Genomic DNA, 20,988 nt, shown 5'->3' with positions numbered 1-20,988 from the left:
TTTAGCACAATTTCGCCCGGTGTAAGTGCGTTTTTTCCTCCGTTTATTTCTCCTCCATCGCTGGGTTTTTTGGCACCGTTTGAAGTGGACTTTAGCCCGCGGGTGGTGCGACCGCTTCCCCCGCTTCCGTGGCACAAAAAACGCTCTTTTGATTCACGGTTTGGACTTGTTCAAAACTTGGCTTAAAGTTTTTTGTTTTTTTTTTCTACTTTTTTGGAGGTTTTTTTTCCCAGTGTCGTGGAAAAATGGATGGAATAGAGAAGGAATGCAGCGCCTTGGGAGGGCTCTTCCAGCTCATCATGAACGACATGAAGGTAACGACATGAAGCACCAACTATCACGTGTTTTACTGTAATAACCACATTTAAATACGTGTTTGATTAGCACTGTGTTTACGTAATTATGTCCCCAGGAATGTGCTCTTGTTTTGTTCTTTTGTATTTGGCCTTGGTCTCGAGCTGCAACGATTAATAGGAATAATCGTGATTAGTTTAGTATTAAATCGTATTCATTATCATTTAAGCGTTATCTGGACTATACAGACTGCAAAACGTGTAGAAAAAAGATCTCAAAGACAAGTAAAAATGTCAAAAATGATACACAATTTCAGATTTTGCAAGTTATTTGACTGATTGTGATTGCTCATCTATATAAAGCTTTTTTGATTAAACGTAAGTGTTATTTGGACTATACAAATGCTAAATAACATAAGTTTTATCACGAAGACGGCAACTATATCGATTCAAAATGTCAAAAAATGATATACCGTTTCAGATTTTTATGGGTAATACACTTTTTTCATACATTTGTTCTATCTAGAAGCCTTCAGACACCATATTTTAACTTTAATTTGGCAGAGAATGTATTTAAAAAGTCTCAATGTACAATAATTGTTTGATTAGTCGACTACTAAAATAATCTTTAGTTGCAGCTGTACTTTGGTGTCACCTTTATCCCACAGGCCTGTGCAAAGAGCCCAGCTCAATAATATGGACTAAACCAGGAATAAGATGTCGAAACTATAAGAAATCTCACTAACTCACTTTGTAAATGAACCACGATAGAACTAAAAACAAAGAACTTAAATGTATCTTTTATTTTGACCGTAAGACTGAAACTGGACAACACTAACTGCTCTTAACCAGGTCTAATTATGGAACGTACCATGACAAAACCTTCTCAACGACCTCAAAACCCTAATTTTAGCCCTGGACCAAAATGTCAGCATAACTTTCTATTCGAACACTAACAAACGAGGTCTAAATGAGGAAAACTGTGAGCATTAATTACCGAAGACTGACCGATGGAGGAGGACTGACCGATGGGGGAGGACTGACCGATGGAGGAGGACTGACCGATGGAGGACTGACCAGGACTGAATAAAGACTAAACAGGGACTAAACAATGGCTGAACTGTTTGGGATTAACCTGAAAGTAAAAGTGAAAAAACAGCACTAAACCAGGACAAATACGCAAACTAAACTTGGACAGAAGCAGGAAGTGTTCATTCAGACTGTAATTGAACAATGGATCTGCCAAAATATGCCAGAACGTGCCTGGAAATGTCCCGATCGAGCGATACCGAATCGTGATCTTCATTCACATTCATCATTTGACCGATGTGCTGTTTTTGTGAAATCTTCAAACTTTGATTCACGTTTTTCCTGTTTAATGCCATTTCTTTGCTCAAACGCACACTTTTTTCCCCCGTTCCCATTCTCTGCAAGGCTCTTGAGTGAGTGACAGCTGGATTTAACCAATCAGAGTGAGGTGTGAACTTTCAGAAGACTCGGATAACTTCATTTGACTCTTTAAGGCAATAGAAAAATACAAAGTGTACATGAATCGTGGTAAAATGGAGAAAATTGTTATATTCATTATTTTACCTTAAAGCCCACCCCTAATTGAGTTTCAAATACTGCACAAAAAATGTATAGGCCATAAAAATAACCATTAATTCTATACACTTTTTTTGAATTTTTTTATTGTTATAAAAAAAGCTTATTTTAATTTAGCGTATTTCAAAACAACAATTGCAGTACTGTTCATTTTTGTCAATACCTAATACAATACAAATACTCTTAACTGTGCAAATGAGTTGAAAATGGCGTTTGCTGTGTTTGCTGCTCTGTGATTGGCCAGTTCTGTGCGGAGGTTCAAATGGTTTGGGAGCTGTAATGTGAGGGGGCATGTCCAGCTGCCGTGTCTTTGAACTGTGCAGGTCCCGTGCCCTTTGGCGGCGTGTCCCGGCTCCACATGGGTCCTGCTGACTGAGGCCAGGCTAATGATGCTATGCTAACGCCACAGACGCTCCAGTGTTAGTTCAAACGCCTTAAAAAGGTGAAACACAGAACTACTATCGTATTTCCCGCACTATAAAGCGCACTTAAAAGCCTTTTAAATGTCGTTGATAAATGTCCGTGCACTTAATATATGGATTCTTTCTGTTTGTGCTTAGGCCGCGGTTATTTTATGACTTGGTTTACGGATCCGCCGCAGTTAGATAATTGATTTCTAATTTATAAATAAAATACTTTTTTATCACAATTTTTATAAAGTACCGCCGACAACGCAAAATAACATTAAATGAAACACAAAAAGCGGTATTAATTCAAATGATAAGAGAACGTGAAGCAATTTTTTGCCAAAATCCTGCGTGAGTCGTTTATTCTGGAAAGTGCGGAATGCGCGATGCAGTGTTTCCTCTGGCCTTATTTGACGTAGCGGGCCAATACGGCCTTCTCCTGAATCAATCAAAAGTCGCGACACTGCCCTTAATGTATCAGCTGTGCGTAGCAGCCGTAGTTCGGTAAAGTTAGCGTCATATTCACAGATTCGGACTTCCGTTGTCAATCGCTCCTAAACGCATAAGTCTTTGATCATACACATGCCAAAATACTCTTCTCGTATACTCGGTTTTATTTTAATCAGATGCGTATTTTGGGTGCAGGGAATTACACTGATCCGAATGTGCGAACGGAGCAGAGACGAGTGCTTAGGCACCGTCATCAAATGTGCAGCCGGAGCGGACACGCGTACTTAGGGACCGTCATCAAATGTGCAGCCAGAGCAGAGACGCGTACTTAGGGGCCGTCATCAAATGTGCAGCCAGAGCGGAGACACGTACTTAGGGGCTGTCATCAAATGTGCAGCCAGAGTGGAGACGTGTACTTAGGGACCGTCATCAAATGTGCAGGCAGAGCGGAGACGCGTACTTAGGGGCTGTCATCAAACGTGCAGCCAGAGTGGAGACGCAAACTTAGGGGCTGTCATCAAACGTGCAGCTGGATCGGAGCTAGCTCACGTCACAACAACACATCAGGAAGAACAAGGACACCTAAATAAAGGACCCCAAGAATCTTTGGCCAAGATGGCTCGTGCCAAGAGACCATGGATCTATTATATTATCGCAAGAGACGCGCTTACGACGCAGACTTTAAACTCTGGGCCAAAGTATCAGTCCCAACTGTGGTCCTCGCCACATTCTTACCATAGTAACCTTCTGAGGATTCCGAATCATCAGAAGGTTACTATGGTAAGAATAGAGTCCAAATAATAAAGTCTAAATAATAAATTCAATAAAGTCCAAAGAATAAAGTCCAAGTCATAAAGTCCATAGGATAAAGTCATAAAGTCCAAAGAATAAAGTCATAAAGTCTAAAGAATAAAGTCAAAGTCAAACGAATAAAGTCCAAAGAAGCACTGGAAGTCAAAGCACTGGAAGAGGAACTTTTAGGACTACGACAAAGTCTGGGGAATAAAGTCTGGCGGTAATGCAACACACGGATGCCAACCGCCATAAAACAACAACAACAACAAGTCCAAAGAATAAAGTCATAAAGTCCATAGGATAAAGTCATAAATCAACGAATAAAGTCATAAAGTCCATAGGATAAAGTCATAAATCAACGAATAAAGTCCATAGGATAAAGTCATAAAGTCAAACGAATAAAGTCATAAAGTCCATAGGATAAAGTCATAAAGTCAAACGAATAAAGTCCATAGGATAAAGTCATAAAGTCCATAGGATAAAGTCCAAAGGATAAAGTCCAAAGGATAAAGTCATAATGTTGTTGTTGTTGTATGGCGGTTGACATCCGAGTGTTGCATTACCGCCAGACTTTATTCCTTAGACTTTGTCGTAGTCCTAAAAGTTCTTGTTGTTGTTGGTGGTGGCGTTTTATGGCGGTTGGCATCCGAGTGTTGCATTACCGCCAGACTTTATTCCTTAGACTTTGTCGTAGTCCTAAAAGTTCTTGTTGTTGTTGGTGGTGGCGTTTTATGGCGGTTGGCATCCGAGTGTTGCATTACCGCCAGACTTTATTCCTCAGACTTTCTTCCAGTGCCTTGACTTCCAGTGCTTTGTCCTCAGACTCTGTCGTAGTCCGTAAAAGTACTCCTTCCATTGCTTTGGTGTTACAAAGCCCATGAGGTCATGATATGTCTTTGTGACTAGAATAGTTGTTGTTGTTTCAGAGACCAACCGGCTTTATTCCAGGGAGACTCTTCTTCATCTTCCTCTCCTTCTTTGACGTTCGGTGCTTCCATCGTACAGCTTTATTCTTTAGGCTTCATTCCATAGGCTTTAATATTTCCACTGATGTCGCCGCTTGGTAGCCGTGCGTCTACGAGACTGGGCGAGGACAGGAGACCACCCCCACCCCCATCTCGTCACTCTGATCACTCTGACTCCCCAAAAGCAGACCCCCATCACTCCGACTCCCATTTAGCGCCTTTAGCCTGTTTTCTATATCTGCCCAATCAAGCTCCTTTGTTCCAAGGAATCTCCCTGCAGCTTTAGCAATGATCCTGATCCTTTCAGTTCTGCTTTGAGTCTGAGCAGCACAGCCCACAACATCCACCATAAAGAGTACAAAATCCTCTCTATCCACAACCAGGGTATTCTCATTCATTCTGGAACCTGCACACTTGGGACCTCCACTCTTGAAACCTTCACACTTCTTGGGAGCCACGCTGGCCTTTCTCATTTCGCCCTGGCTGGGAGCGGAGCGGCGCTGGCTCCTCTCTCTGTATTTACTCTAAACTCGTTACTTGAAACTTTCTTGACTGCATCTGCATAGGATATACCTTGAGAGACCTTTATGTTATGCACCTCAGCAGCTCTTTTGCTAAACCTGCATCCCCCCTAGGCAGAGCTATGTTCTTCCCCACAGTTACAGCACTTCAGTTTTGCTCCCACGTCACACTTCCCATACTCGTGATCTCCTGCACATTTACCACATCTTTGCCTCCCTCTACAGACCGCTGCAATATGCCCAAAGCGCTGGCACTTAAAGCAACGCAGGGGCGGTGGAACATATGGCCTAACGTCATGGCACATGAACCCAAAGTCAAACGAATAAAGTCCATAGGATAAAGTCCAACGGATAAAGTCATGAAGTCAAACGAATAAAGTCCAAAGGATAAAGTCAAAGTCCATAGGATAAAGTCCAAATAGTAAAGTCTGGTGGTAATGTAACACTTGGATACCAGCCGCTATAAAACACCATAGAAGAAGAAGACGACTCGGATAATACGTGCGTTCGCGGTGACGTCATGCATCCGGGCCTTCCCCATAGCAACCCGAGCGGCCATTTTGAAAGGGGCACGCGATATGCTAGCAACCGCTGACAGCACATTATTGTACTAACACGACTGCATCCTTTTCTACGGCATAAAGAGCTACGAATACTTTGATACTACTTACCGCTTAGGAAATGTTGGCTACAAACGTAAACCTACTTCGGGACCCGGGGTGATCCATCCTCGTTCCTTGAGCCATAATTCACGTTTCTTGACGTCTTTCACGGGAATCTGGACGATGCACATTCTGAGCATCTTAATTATTCAGAACTTTCAGAAGGCAGATATTAGCATGCTAACAGCGCAGTGCTTTGTGGAGAGTAAAATGTTCTATGATTAGATGCAGACAGCACACAGCGGGCTCATTTCTACCATAACAGCTGCTTTAACCATATATCTGGAAAAATGGATTCAGCTCAACTACTGTGGACAAAATTGGTTCGGACAGAATGTGTTTCAGAACAAGTAAACTACAGGGTCAGCAGGTCTGTCCAGGAGCCAAGGCCCGGGACCCTACACTTTTGTCACCATACACAGGCACGGCACCATATGTATTGCAGTTTCAATGTATTTTTGGGTATAGTTTACCCATAACAAATGTAAAAGTAAGTATTATGGTTCATGAGTGAATTTAAATAGAAGTTTCCAAATGTGAGAATGGAACAGTAAATCAGAGGCATTTGTACACGTGCAGATACTCGTTAATGGGGCTGAAATACAAGCTTTCTTCCCTTTTAGAATCAAGCACCAAAGCTGATGTTAACAATACTAATACTATATATTGTCGTAGCCTCATGGACACAGACAGTTCTCTTTAGTTCTCTGCTGGGATCTTTAAAGTACCAAAATAACAGAAACTTCTTCATCTTGGATTTAGAGCGATTGTTCAAACTAAATGTCATTGGCTGATCTGGACCTCTGCATTATAAGCTGATCTGGTCTTATCTAGTAGTATATAATGACCTGTAGGAGTTTGGTCAAGCTCAAGATCAAAACTGTTCAGAAAAAAGTTTGTTTAGTTAATGTGTTTTTTTATTTAATAAAAAAAATGATCGATACTTGTTCAGATAAACATCTAATTTCAATATTAGTTTAGTGTATGATTTTCTATACTTCTGACAACCCTAGTCTCTGGGCAAGGCACTTCAACACAGTCCAGTCACGTGATGAGGGCATTTGTTGTAGAAATGTGCCACATCTGTGTTTTCTGAAGTGAGACCTGAGGAAAGATGGACTGAGAGGAGAAATAATGCTGTTGTGAAAGAACTGACTCACAATCACACCAGGACTTTTTGCTCTTCTCATGAAAACATCTCTTCCTCTTTTTCTGAACAATGGCTAAACTGAACGTCCATGCAAAATAGTTTAAAACATGTAGTGTCAGTGTAAAACCTGTGCAGAAACTTAGGGAGGGGCTGAAAGATAAAAGATCGATGGCTCACGATCCAACCTTTGTTAGATCTTGATAATAATGTGAGTGCATTCTGATGGACATACGCCAATCATGTGACAGTACCGGCGTGTTTCTGAAGAGGAGTTAGTGCTCACTCGTGTAGGATAAGCTCTGAGTCAGCTCCAAACCTCATTTAAATCGTTTTCTCAGACAGAACTGTTTAGAATTAGCATTACATGTGTTCATTTGAGCAGGTTCTCCTCTGCGACGCCGCTGTTCCACCCGTGACTTTAAATCACTGATGTTGTATTATGGGACTGTAGTGTGAGGGATTCAAGTGAAGCTAAGAGGCTAATGTGTTAGCTCCATCTGCTTTAGACGTTCCTCATATGAAAGAGCAGAGAATAAACTGTCACTTAGGCTAAAGTCAATTTACACATGAATAATAAGAGGAGACGGAGACATTTCAACTCGTTGTTACTTGACTTCCTTTTCCTTCGTACTCATAATATGATTTCTTGTTAGTCAGATCTGCTCTTAAATTAATGTCTGCATTTAAACATGAATAAAGCTTGCATATTTAGTTTGAATTGGCCATTATTAACTGGAACTAATTTGTTATTTAGGATAAGAGAACCTTTATTTGTCTTACAATGGGGAAATGCCAGTGTTGCAACACACAGTTCAAGAGCAACTGCTTGTTCTCCTAAAGACATCCAGTCAGGGCTGCAGTGCTCATGGAAACGGTTTATTCTGGAGCTGCTGAAGTGTCCTACGTTCTGTTCTCTAGTCCTTATAAGCCCACCTGTGTTTTAAAACCTTTTGTACAGTTTGTCACCTATCACCGGCAAAAACGCAATTCTGTGCGAGTGAGGGTAAAACCTGATTCAGATGGAGGAGTGTCCTCGTGGGAGGAGTGTCCTCATGTGTCCTCGTGGGAGGAGTGTCCTCGTGGGAGGAGTGTCCTCGTGGGAGGAGTGTCCTCGTGGGAGGAGTGTCCTCGTGGGAGGAGTGTCCTCGTGGGAGGAGTGTCCTCGTTGGGTTAGTGCCACACACTTGTAGCAGCTGAAGATATTTCCCAGTGTTGACACAAAACCTCAAACTCTAAAATATGTTTTTAGAGTCAAATAAGGTTTGATACTTGTTACTCTTTCAACACTATTATGACCTCTTGATGTTGAAAGTTTAGGCTTTTATAGTAAGTAAGTAAGTAAATTTTATTTCTATAGCACCTTTCACAAACAGAGGTCACAAAGTGCTTCACAAAACACAGAAAAAAACAATAAAAACACAAAAATGGGACCTGACCATTTAAAGCTCTAAAAGTTAAAACAAGAATTTTAAACTGTATCCGGTAGGAGACCGGCTCCAGTGAAGGGCTTTAAGAATGGGTGAAATGTGGGCCCTTCTATTTGTGCGGGTTAAGATCCTCGCTGCAGAGTTCTGGACCAGCTGCAGACGAGAGAGTTCCTTCTTGTTAAGACAGGAAAAAAAGCTATTACAATAGTCTAAACGTGAAGACACAAATGCATGAATTATAACTTCCAGGTCATTTTGAGACACCATTTTCCTGAGCTTAGAGATTTTCCTCAACTGAAAGAAACAGTTCCTCGTCAACAGCTTAGAGTGGTGCTCTAAAGACATGTCTTTGTCAAAGACAACACCCAAGTTTCTAAGACTTGGTTTAGCATTTTATCTTCATTTTTGTTTAGTCGTACTTTAGTCTTAGGTTTCAATGAGCAGCTTGTGAAGAAAAGTGTGAAAATATGTCAATGTCAAATGACAGGAAGTAGAGTTTTAAAACCTGTTGACGCAGGGGCCACTGAATTCTAGTACAAAGTCAAATTATATACCTAAACCTAGGATTTATATATTTTGTGTGTGGAACATTTGAAATATAATGATTTTAACTGTGTCAAATGAATAGTTTAGTTAGTAGGCACTTAAAAGGAGACCGATTCTGCTTTATAGTTCTGATCTACGACACTTGTGACCCACGGTGTTAAAATGTGGACATTTTAAACCGCAATATTGAGCTAAAGCGAGTCCACTTACCTGTTTACTCCAGCTTTTAAATTGACCTTGTTTTAGTCTCGGATTTGTCTGTTCAGTTTTTATTTTGACAGTGTGATTAGTATGATTATTTGATCACAAAGTAGAGTCACATCTCGATGTAATGTACACTTTGGTGCAGCCGTATTGCTGATGTTTTGCTTTCCCATCACTCCTCGTGCCGTCCCCAGTCTGTTGAACACCACATAATGTTGAAGAGGACAGGGATCTCACGGTGGACAAGGTCATCTCCTGCCTCCTCGCGCCTCCTCACGCCTCCTCACGTCTTAAAGGGACAGCCACATCCTTTTACACCTTCTGAAAATACATCATAAGATAAGATATTCCTTTATTGTCCCACATGGGGAAATTTCATTGGTGCAACGCAGGTAGATACAGAGGTAGATACAGAAGAACAGATCACTTCATGTGAACACAGACTTAACTGAAGTATACATTTGATGTGTTAGCAACTATTTTAATGGGTTAATTGGGTGAAAATGGACTTAACGGCACTGTTCATGATGCAAAAGTGACAAAACATTAAAACATCCTATTTATGTTACACTTTTCACAACTTTCAGAGGCCAGAGCGAGTTTTGACAATACGGTAACAACAACTAGCATGCTAACAGTGTCAAACAAGACTAAACCTAGGCTGAAGCTAGAGTTAAAAAATCAGAACTTTCTGCGAAATTCTTGGCACGTCAACCAATCAGGAGCTTCCTCCAAAGTTGCAGTCGTTCCTCTGAATAGTGGTCATTATACAAGGCAGCGAAAGGTGGATTTAAGTCTAATAGTCAGACGCGTGTCTCTTGCGTCTTCCCGCAAAAGAATATGCGTCCAACTGCAAGCGTTCAGCGCCATTTTAACCCTGCCGTCTGAGCGCACCATAACTTTACTCCAAAACCAGGACTAAACTAGAACTAAACCAGGACTAAACCAGGACTAAACCAGGACTAAACCCTAAACCAGTACTAAACCAGGACTAAACTAGGACTAAACTAGGGCTGAGCAGAAGTAGTTTGTATAGTACATGCAAATGCTGAAAATGTGCGTCGTTACTATTAGTGTTTTCTTTTTTCGCTCTGATCCAAGAGTTTGGCCAATTGATAATTCTTTTCTCAAATTTGAAGTTGACCGGTCTTGAAATTTCCCCATGTGGGACAATAAAGGAATATCTTATCTTATCTTATCTTCTTCCTCCTCCATAAAGAAGTCAAAGTGAGTGGATGTCGAGTTTTGGCTCCAGGTCTGTGTGTGGATGTGTACAAGACACAGATGATGCACAGAAGCAGGAGCAGGAGTCACATGTGGCTCATCCGCAGACTCCACTCATGACCAGCTCAGAGCTACAGGACACAGATTTACAAGAACATACAGTAAGAAGCAGGTAAATGGAATCATTAAAGGTGCTGCACTTGTTTGACAGTCTTATAAATGGGAAAAACTGAACTTGATTTTAAACCTTTTGCAGCGGTCCATGTATTCCTCTTTCCTAATGCATTCTGAGCCTCCTAAATAAGATAAGATATTCCTTTATTGTCCCACATGGGGAAATTTCATTGTTGCAATGCAGGTAGATACAGAGGCAGATACAGAAGAAAAGAACAGATCACTTATAGGAAGTTTGAAAAAAACACTTCCAGTAGGAGATCTCCTATAAACAAAAACTCCTATAGACAAAACCTCCCATTACCCAACAAGGGATGGAGGGGAAAAAATAATAAAAATAAATAAATACATAAATACCATTGCATGTGATCACGACAGTAAAAAAATACCTCGAAAAAAAAAAATCAAGATTTAAGTAGTAATTTGTCCATATTCGGGGCATTTTCATCACTTAAGTTTCGTTTTGACAGACATGCCCACTTTGCACGTCTTCTTGCTTCTCATTGGCCGAGCGGTGTCCGTGATCTAATTTCGATGAAAGCGGGCATCTGATTGGTCGCTGCGTTCGGTCGTGTTCGGTTGTACTTGGAAATGCTCGGTCTGATTTTGCCCCAAAAGTGGTGTCTAGGTTGGCGGGCGTCAATCTACTCAGTCCACAATTCAGTCTTTTTAAAGTTTTTTGCAACAAAAAACTTTAAAACCCCCCCTTTGGAGCTGTTGGCATCGGGGCAATGTATATATGTTGTTATATATTCCACAAGATCTCCTTGTGTCAAGTGCTGTAAACAATATTTATTTTGTATTGCGCGCGCTTGTGGGCCCCTGAAATTGCTGGGGGGCTCCTAACTTTTTTAGGGCGGGGGCCCCCCTGGCCCCTAACTTTGAAAATTGATTTCTCAGCCTGTATATACTATGCTAAATGACTCTTAAAGTGCCAATGACAGATCAGACGACTTATTGAACTAAAATGCATTCAAGACGCATTGTTGGAAAATTGTAAAAACCTGTCATACTTTTAAAAAAAATGCTTTTGTTCTAATTCAGAGCTCCAAAAGGCTCCTTTGTGTTTTTAAAGTCCGCGTTCACCAGACTCGTTCTTGTAGTTGGCGCTAAACTCGCTAACTTACCAACTTATGTCTCCATTTTCAACATCGCAGTTAATTACCAAAACAAAAGTAAAGCTCCGGGGAAACTCTGAGTCGCATTTCTGATTCCAAACGTGTTCCAACACCTATTAATGATTTGAAGATAGACTTGAGTTTCCTCAGCCGTGCTCGGGTTGAGCCCTGCTTTAAGCCCATAAACGTTTACTGGCCTGTAAAGACTCGGGCAGAGGCAGACATGTCACAGCCAGCCAAGCTCCAGACAACAGCGCGGTTAAATCTTAGACTAAAATAATGGTGTTCTTCTCATTAAGCCGCTCTAATCCCGCCACACTTGTCCTCTATCCCATAATCTGTAAACAATAGAGCGATAGAGGGATAATCCGAGGTGGCAGTGTGAGACAAGAGTGTTTCCTAATGGTGAAATCAACACAAAGACACGGGCAAATGAACACAAACCAACACCAACAATACACTTAAGTCTGCCACGCACTAAGGGGATTTTAGAGTCCTAATCGCTTGTTAAAGGACCGACATGACGAGCGCGATGCCTCCGAGCGCAGAGACTACTCGACGACAATGCCAGCTCAAAGTTGTGCGCTAACGAAGCTAGCGCGCCGAGCACCAGCTGTTTCCAAATGTGTCTTGTCTGACTTCCAAGTTCCATTCTCTGATCGGTGAAATCAAGTCCAAACGGTGTTGTTCATATGTTGTAAAATGTGGTGCTGTGGATCAGGGAAATGTCATGTTACACGGGTTTGGACGAGTTCACGGGAAGTAATGTGCCGTTGACTGTAGCCAACGTGCAGCAGCTTCAGCGATGTTCTCAGCCTGGACATTATGAGGTCCTCGGGGGCTGTCACCATGAGAAGTCCAGAGTTCTACTGGTTTGCTCTTTAACAGCATTTAATCGAGCTAACCAGTAAGTTTTGTTGACATTCTCAAAAGCTAAATGTTAGCTAGTGCCTGGTAGTGGTGCACCGATATGGACATTGTAGGCCTTGGCACTGTGTTATATGACAGATATGATTATTCTTTATGAGAGTAAAATTGGTCTTCACACTGTAAATGTCCTGTTTTATTTAGATGATTTCTCAGACTAAAGTCTCTGAAGCTCTCAGTCCAGTGTGTCGTCATCGTTCTGCTCTGCCTCAGACGTGATCACACACTCTGAGCTCTTCGATCCTAATTTAAACCTCTCACACTTAAGTTATTTCGAGTAAACATGTCTAAACTGATCCAAACATTGTGTTTATCGTGGGTCGCGAGTGAATTGGTCGCAATTATATTTAACTTTGTCATTTCTGCTCCTTCTGACTCAGATTAAAGCCTGTTCTGTTAGATTAAAGCAGCAGGAAGCCTCTGTCACAGCTGTTGTCTTCTTCCTGTTTCTGAAGGACAACAGAGTTAACTCTTTCATCACCGAAGCATAATATTGGTGCTTTTGGCTTGAGACCGATATTACTCAACGACTTGAATATCGTCCGATACTGGGCCAATATATTAGTGTGTATTTATTTGTTTGTTTTGGAAAACTATTTGTACTTTTGGCCAGTCTCAGCTCAGCAGGTGACGTCCAGGGTGGAAGTCGGGCAGCGCCTTTGACTCCAGCTCCAGAGTTCTGATTTGTGTGAGGAAAATGAACACAAATGGATGAAATGACAAAAAAAAAGGAAAAGGCAAAAGTTCCCAGCTTTAGCAGTTTGAGCTGAGTTATAAATGATTAAGTTCTGGACTGAAACTAGAACTGATGGAAAAAACATGGAAATAAAAACCTTTGCAAATTATTTTTTTTATTAAAGGTGGTATGGACGATTTTTTTCAGCAATTTTTGTATCATGTTTCCTCGTGGGGTGGATAAATCATTTGTCCTGCCATGTATCAATCATAAAACGCACCTATCGCTCACCTGCAGCCGCGTGCGGTTCGTCCCCACGTTTCCGGGTGCCTAAGCGCATGGATCTATCATAATATAGTTCCCTCAGTGTACGGGGCAAAATGAAGACGGAGAAAGACAGTTCGAGCTGACGCAGAAGTGGACGGAAATCTACGGGAGACGAGAGATGCGATGCGATCCGTTGCGTTAATAAACAAACGCACATGTGTGTTGTATCAGTCCACACGGGGGAGTGGCATGAGCACTTCCACCTGCGTTCTCAAATCGCCCAAAAATCGTCCATACCGCCTTTAATTTGGGAGATTACTTTCAAAATAATTATAAATATATAGTAGAAAAACAATGTAATTGTGTAAAGTCTTCCAATTGGACATAAAAAAGATAATAATGAGGTAATAAGTCTTTGAGAATGGATGGTATAAAAAGAATATATGCTTTTGATACAACTTTATCCATTGCAACTCTTAATCATTAGTTGGATTACATTGTGGCTCAAGTGAAAGTTTTACAATACTCCACGTGAACACATGTCTGTTTGCTCTGGGTCTTTCAGCGTCCCTTGGGTCTTTCAGCGTCCCGTGTGTCTTTCAGCGTCCCGTGTGTCTTTCAGCATCCCGTGGGTCTTTCAGCGTCCCGTGGGTCTTTCAGCGTCCCGTGTGTCTTTCAGCGTCCCGTGTGTCTTTCAGCGTCCCGTGTGTCTTTCAGCGTCCCGTGTGTCTTTCAGCGTCCCTTGGGTCTTTCAGCGTCCCTTGGGTCTTTCAGCGTCCCTTGGGTCTTTCAGCGTCCCGTGTGTCTGAAGGCGTGGCTCTGAAGGCGTGGCTCTGAAGGCGTGGCTCTGAAGGCGTGGCTCTGAAGGCGTGGCTCCTGCTCTGAAAGCAGAAACACTCAAACACGAGCAGGACAAGCAAACAGACCTGTGCTGCTGTTTGAACAGAGCGAGTGTCAGGCAGAGGACAAATCACATCGCTCAGAACGCAACTCCTCCATTCCTCTACGTTTGTCAATGTATATTTATTATCATTATTATTATTTTTCTATGAATACTCTGACTCAAACTTGATTAAGTAGTTCAGCCTGAAAAGTATCCGTCAATTTCCTTCTGCTTTATCCAGGAGCAAAGTTCATTCACTTTGTTCATTCGTTTATTAAGGCTAATTAAGGTGTAGTAAATATAGTTTTTACATATTTTTTTGCTGTGTGGCCTGAAGAGTTGGTCTGTCAGCGTTTAGTCATGACATCGATTAATCGGACCAATAGGACGAAGAAGGTAAAGCAGTTACGCAGTGATCATGTGAGTTCAGTTTGGTCAGATACATAATTAGATAATATTCGTTATGAAAGCTTTTGCCACGCCCTCTTTAATCACCCATTGGCTGGGCTTATCTTTTGTCCACCAAGAATATCATTAGGGACTTCAGCCTTAGTAAAGAGTGAGTATATTGGTTTGGTAAGGAATATATCAGTGTTATTTGCATTTATTGATTTTTCTAACGACATTCAGAGAGAGAAATGTGCTCAAATGTGTCTGTAAATGTCTTTGTTGTGGTTCAAGCATCAAGTGGACCAGAAAACTGACCACAAAGAGGGGGCGGGGCCTCTCTATGCCTGGTAAAACTAGATGCTTCTGTTCATTGTATTTTATTTTCAATTTTTTGGACGATATTATACTCTATCATTTCATTTAAAACATCTCCAGAACAGCAAGTGCCATATTATCCATGGAGATGTTACTGCTACTACAATGTCTCACAGACATTTAACTTCTGCATCTCCATCTGTGCCGTGACCTATAACACATTAAATCCATAGCAAGGCCCACAAATCTATCTGAAGTTGAAGTAAAGATCTCAAAGTCACTTCAGTACAAATAATAAAAGCCTGTACGTCGTGTTATCTGGGATATGATTGTGTAAACGTAGGGCCAGATTAGTCTAGTTCTTCTTCCGTTTAAATGTGAGTCTGAGTCTGTTACTTCATGCTCTGAGGGTAAACTGGGGCCGTCTCCGTGGCGACGAGCAGGTGGAGGAAAAGTGACACTGCACTTTTCCCTCTTCAAATGTCTTTATCCTCACAAACATTTACAAAGAGGTCAAACAGAAATGAGGTTCACACTCTTTTCAGACGGCTAATTCCTGTCAGTAGCTGAGGTGAGGGTGAAGAGGTTGTGTCGGTCAGTGGAGCCGGTCAGTCGGTCAGTAAAGTGTGGATTATCTGAGCAGGATTAGAGCAGGATTATACTTCAAACCTTCTCCGTCCGGTCAGTTTGTGCACAGGGCAAAGGCTCGACTACTGCCTTTATTTTACAGTGTAGTCATGAGTTACAACTAAATAATGTATTAAATTGATTATAGATGAAAATGTCCTTGTATTTTCAATCTGGCTGAATGTTTAATGTTTAAATATACCCTTTAGGGCCTTTCATCCTTTTCACCATCAACTTCTATTTCAACAATAAGTACTTATATAGTAATGAAATAACTGAAGTATATCTGTTTACAGTGCTTTCTGTATATATTTATGTGTCAGGGCAAGCAGACCATTGTCCAGGTCAGGAGTACCTAACTGGAGGATTGGCTCACATGGTTCATCCTTTAAAGCCTAAAGCTGCAAGTGCAAATGTATCCCATGGTGCATTCTGTCGGGGGCAGTGGGCTGGGCTCTGCTAGACCTGGTCATGACCTCAGCTGGAGTTTACTGTGGGACAGGTTTAAACGCACTGGATTTCAGCTTTGAAACTGGCAACACAAATGAGAGACTCGTGTGAGGCTGATGGAGAAGCAGCTTGAGAACAAAACACCAAATTATAACATCAGCAACTTGTCCATCATGTCCAAAGTTTCTGTAATTAGAGTAAATCCACATTACAGTAGTTCTCAGCAGAGCCATATTTGATTTGTTCACTTTGTATCTTGGGACAAAGAGAGAGAGTGTCATGACTTTTACATGTCAAACTAGTCAAAATCAAAACTAAAGCCAGACCAAAACATGGTGTTCAATATTGACAAAGGGGTACCTCAAGGTTCCACTCTAGGCCCCCTTTTATTCTCCATTTTACCAATGATCTTCAAGTTTTCTCAAACCGTTATATAAATATTAATGCTGATGATACTGCCATTTATACATCGTACTCTGATCTATTACTCACTTGACCTTCATATCCAATTTATGATTGGTCCATCCATGATGCATAAAGCTGACCATCAAATGTCTTGGACTTTGGCTGGACCCTGAACATAATTTTTAGACCACATATAGATTGAATAATAAAAAGAACCTACGCCACGCTAAGCCCTCTTTCCCGCTCATTTAAAGGCGCAATGGACGATTTTTCGGCGATTTGAGAACGCAGGTGGAAGCGCGCATGCGCGCTCCCCCGTGTGGACTGATACAACACACACGTGCGTTTGTTTATTAGCGCAACGGAGCTCATCTCATCGCTCGTCTCCCGTAGATTTCTGTCCACTTCTGCGTCAGCTCGAACTGTCTTTCTCCGTCTTCAACTCTCTAGATTTATTCCTAAATGTCCATATCAAAGTCACTATTGCATTTTATTTGAAAAACTCATCCGGTTACAACCACGCACCAGACGACGACTGCATTGGATTCAATTCACTTTTAAATCCATTTCTTTTGTCCCCAGTATTTCAAACTATTTCTAACTCCAGTAACATATTCACTTAATAACACTCACTGTTACTTTTTATGTCCCACAAATCTGCAAAGAAGCATCAGATCATTCCAAAGCCTCTTCTGATTGGAATTTGTTCCCTATATTCTTAAAATCATTATCATTCAGATGATTTAAGTCTTTGTATTCGTAACTATAAACCCCTCGCTTATGCTTTTAGATTTGTTTTGTAGATTCCAATATTGCTGCAAAAGTATTCTCTGCTGTGATATGTTCTTGTTTATGGGCCGTGTTGGGAAGTAACTCAAACTCCTGTGTTCATGTGTGAGTGTCACGGGAGTTTGACATGTGAAACACATAAATGAACAGTTTTACAAATAAGAGCATAATACTAAAGGAGTTAGAAGGTGTTGTTTGGGAGCGTTGGCCTCAGGAGTGTTGGAGGTTCATTTGCCCTGAGCCTGTCACATTCCTGACTCTGTCTCCACAATCCAGAGGGAACAGCCAAACTCTTCATACTTTATGCACTTTTTACTTTTTGCACATGAGACTGCACTGGGGTTTACTATTACAACAGAACTGTGTAAATCACCTGCTCAGGTCGTTTGGTGTGAAAAGAGTTTGTTTTTGTCCTGGTCAGGTCCTCGTGTCCTCCTGATCAGAGACGTCACATGTATCATCACAAACACCAGGGCTCCAGACAAACATCAGGACTGGGACCATCACCGCTTTCCTCAGGACCGACACAGCCCCTCCCCCTTCAGTGACAGTCGTATTAGAGTTATATGATCATTGATCATTATTGATCTTTAAAGAGCTTCTATCACCATTATTTAAGCTGTGTTAATCAGATCTTCACTTTATGAGACTCGCGCGCACTCTGCCTCCCTCGTCAGAGCAGAGGGTGCTCACATGCCCAGAGCCCCCCGGCGTCCAGAGCCCGCCCCCGGCGTCCAGAGCCCGCCCCCGCGTCCAGAGCCCCCTGCGTCCGCAGCTGTGTGTCCTGTCTGTTCTCTGGACCTGAGACGTCCACATGTGACACGGGACCAGGACTTCTTGAGGCTTCGTTAACACGTGTCATCGCGAGCCCTGATGCTCTGTTATCTTATATCAAACCCCTCCAGAGTCCTCAGTCGTGTCACTGATTTGAAGCTGAAAATGACCTCCAGGCTGTGTTCACGCAGAGCAAAGGCGTGCGGTTTGTTTAGGAGCTAATGCTGCTAACACAGAGCTGCCACTGTCACACACAAACCCTTAGCGTCACACTCTTCTGCAGCTCAGGTTCATTTTGTTCATAAGTCATGAATTATATAACAATGGCAAACTATAAGAGCCAGACGAGTATTTAGATGTTGAGATCTTGATTTGGTCTTGTTGCGATGATGTTGTAACGGTTCTGCTTTTCTCTGTTTTACAGGCCAGTTATCCCACGTGGGAGGACTTCGTAACCAAAGGAGCCAAACTGCAGTCACAGCTCAGGTGAGAGGTCAAAGGTCAAGGAGGGGGGTTCAAAAAAAGATGCGGTTAACTGAAAATAAGATCTGCCGCTTTGGCGTAACCAGAGATGATGTTAGCCTGCTTTAAAGTGTACATGATAAATGGCATACATGTGTACTTAGGGTAACACTAAAAACTCAAACGCTGATATGCCTAAAATTGCGCGAGTAGCTTCATGTGTGGCTCTGGTTTCTGTGATCGCTCCACGCTCTGCTAAGACTTTACCAGAACACTTTGGTGTAGAGGTACAGTTAGTTTTTATAGCAAGGTTTAAAGGGGACTTATTATTCAAACTCGGCGTTAGAAAAAATCTTGCCCAAAATTGAAGTTTGATCGATTCCTTCATGTTCGAGTCCATTCTGTATTTTCCTCCCACTGAAGCTCAAGCACTCCTGTACTTGGTGTGATTATTTGTCAAATTAAGACTCCTGTAGAGTTCTAAAATGTCATGTAGCCGCCTATTAAGATGTCCACAAGCTACATCGGTTTAGCTTCAATTTGGACTCAAGTAATGTAAAAAATGACATATTCATTGGACTAACGAATACAGAGATATTATCATCAGATTAATGAGCAAAATAAATTGGTTGCAGCTTATCTTTTAACTAGTAATCATTTTTGTTGTCATTTTTCACTTTTAAGATTAAAAGCAGTTGTTTATGAGGGTAAAATGAGAAGCTGAGTGGACTGTGATAAGCTGCTCTTTACAGTGGTCAGCCCTGACCTATTATATAACAGACAGACCGACAACTACTACAACCTTAAACATCCTCTGCGCGTTGTCTAGACCTTAACCTTTCAGAAGTTCCTCCAGTGCACAATATGATGTCTAAGTTCCACTAACATCCACTAAACCCTTGCAAAATAAAACCATCTGCATTAATGAGCTGCACAAAGGGCTTTTATTGTGAAAAGGTTTAAAAATGACAACGTTTTAACCAGAGGCGGAGCCAGACATTCTAAACATCCGGGGCTTAGCCCAAAAAGAAAGGGAGGGGGTTCATTCTGGCCAATATGATGTGGTTTTAGTGCAGTTACAGACAGTGACCCTCCAAAGGCAAAGACAGACTTTTTGCCTTCTGAGAGAGCTCCTCCCTCCAAAAAACCTTGAACAGAACAGCATTTAGTTATTCAAGAAATTGTACATCTTGGTGTTCTTTAAAACAATCAGTGACAAAACAAATATGCCCCTGACAGGGCCCAAACTCACAACTCTAATGTCCACAGACTGATGCTCTGCTGTTTAAGCTAGTCAACCCTATGTGGATGAATGACGGTTTTAGAATTAGACTGATCTTTATAGAAAGTAAAAGTCAGTCTTACCTTTAGCAGACGCCTGCCTCAGTGAGCTGTTTGTCCTGTAGTTTCTCTGCTTTTTAGATGAATAAAACCTGAGCCACTGCTACAACCACAATGACTTCATGGTTTGAACGATCATGTGCTGTCGTCTCTTCTACGTTAGATAAACTTTGTTTTTCAGCACATGTTCTGAATGTCTCTTTTTTCCAGTCGATCTGCTCTTATTTATGCCCTTCACTTTTTTCAAAACCTCAGTTAAATGATAGAAAAGGCCAAATTGGTCAGATTGCATGATGTGCTGTAAACACCGCGCACTTCCTACGCTCCCGCCCACTTTCTACATGCAGCCAATCATACATCAGTTCAACAAAAATAACCAATGAAACGGGTAAAGAGAATTAAAGCCACTGCTGGATTCGAATCCTGGTCCCCTGCGTTCCAACCCAATGCTCAAAGCCAGGGCCTGGCTCCGCCCATGGTTTTAACTCTGCAAGCGACAAAATGCTCCCATTCAGAGCGGCGTAAACCTGACTCATACTTGGCCTGTTTGTTTCCACGCCAATGATGTTCCTGTAGCTCTAATATTCCTCAGTATGGCCCACAACTTTGCTGTGTCCATGGAGACTGTTCCAAAGGATGGTTTTCTATTTCTATTTTTTTGAGTTTCCATCTCCAGAAAGTTTAATTTCGTTGCTGTAACACTGCGTTTAAAATAATCGCCTCTACGTGTATTTGGTTCTGAGCACTGGCCAGTCCAGACAGATGAACTCTCACCAGGGGTTTGTACAAAGCTCTCAAATCCTCCAGAAGAACCAGGCTGAACAAAGGCTGGCGTCCTGGTGATGGGTCTCAGCATACTTGACCAACCACATAAACCTCTCGTTCTGATTGTGTTTTTGAAGTGTCTTCTATTCAGCGAGCCTTCCATAACACATTGGATTATCTGATGAAGGGTCACTTGTTGTTTGATAAGACCTGGCTGGCACAAACAGACTCTGGCACAAACAGACTCTGGCACAAACAGACTCTGGCACAAACAGACTCTGGCACAAACAGACTCTGGCACAAACAGACTCTGGCACAAACAGACTCTGGTACAAACAGACTCTGGCACAAACAGACTCTGGTACAAACAGACTCT

General features: G+C 41.8%; 1 protein-coding gene across 2 annotated transcripts in view; it reads left to right on the top strand.

Annotated features, from left to right (window-relative positions):
- mtss1 (MTSS I-BAR domain containing 1) overlaps positions 1-20,988 on the top strand; it is a 63,477-nt gene that overhangs the window by 131 nt on the left and 42,358 nt on the right. For both annotated transcript variants that reach the window (XM_072451428.1, XM_072451429.1), the window contains exons 1-2: positions 1-314; positions 18,469-18,530. The exon at positions 1-314 is cut by the window's left edge. In XM_072451428.1, coding sequence (XP_072307529.1) covers positions 246-314; positions 18,469-18,530 — 131 coding nt within the window. In that variant the 5' untranslated portion in view covers positions 1-245. The remainder of the gene's footprint in view (positions 315-18,468; positions 18,531-20,988) is intronic.

The sequence above is a fragment of the Eucyclogobius newberryi genome, unplaced genomic scaffold (assembly GCF_026437365.1).
Source record: "Eucyclogobius newberryi isolate DKJ021-1_F unplaced genomic scaffold, fEucNew1.0.hap1 SCAF_19, whole genome shotgun sequence".
Classification (NCBI taxonomy): Eukaryota; Metazoa; Chordata; class Actinopteri; order Gobiiformes; family Gobiidae; genus Eucyclogobius; species Eucyclogobius newberryi.
Note: the sequence above shows the minus strand (reverse complement) of the source record. Positions and strands in the feature narration are given on the sequence as shown.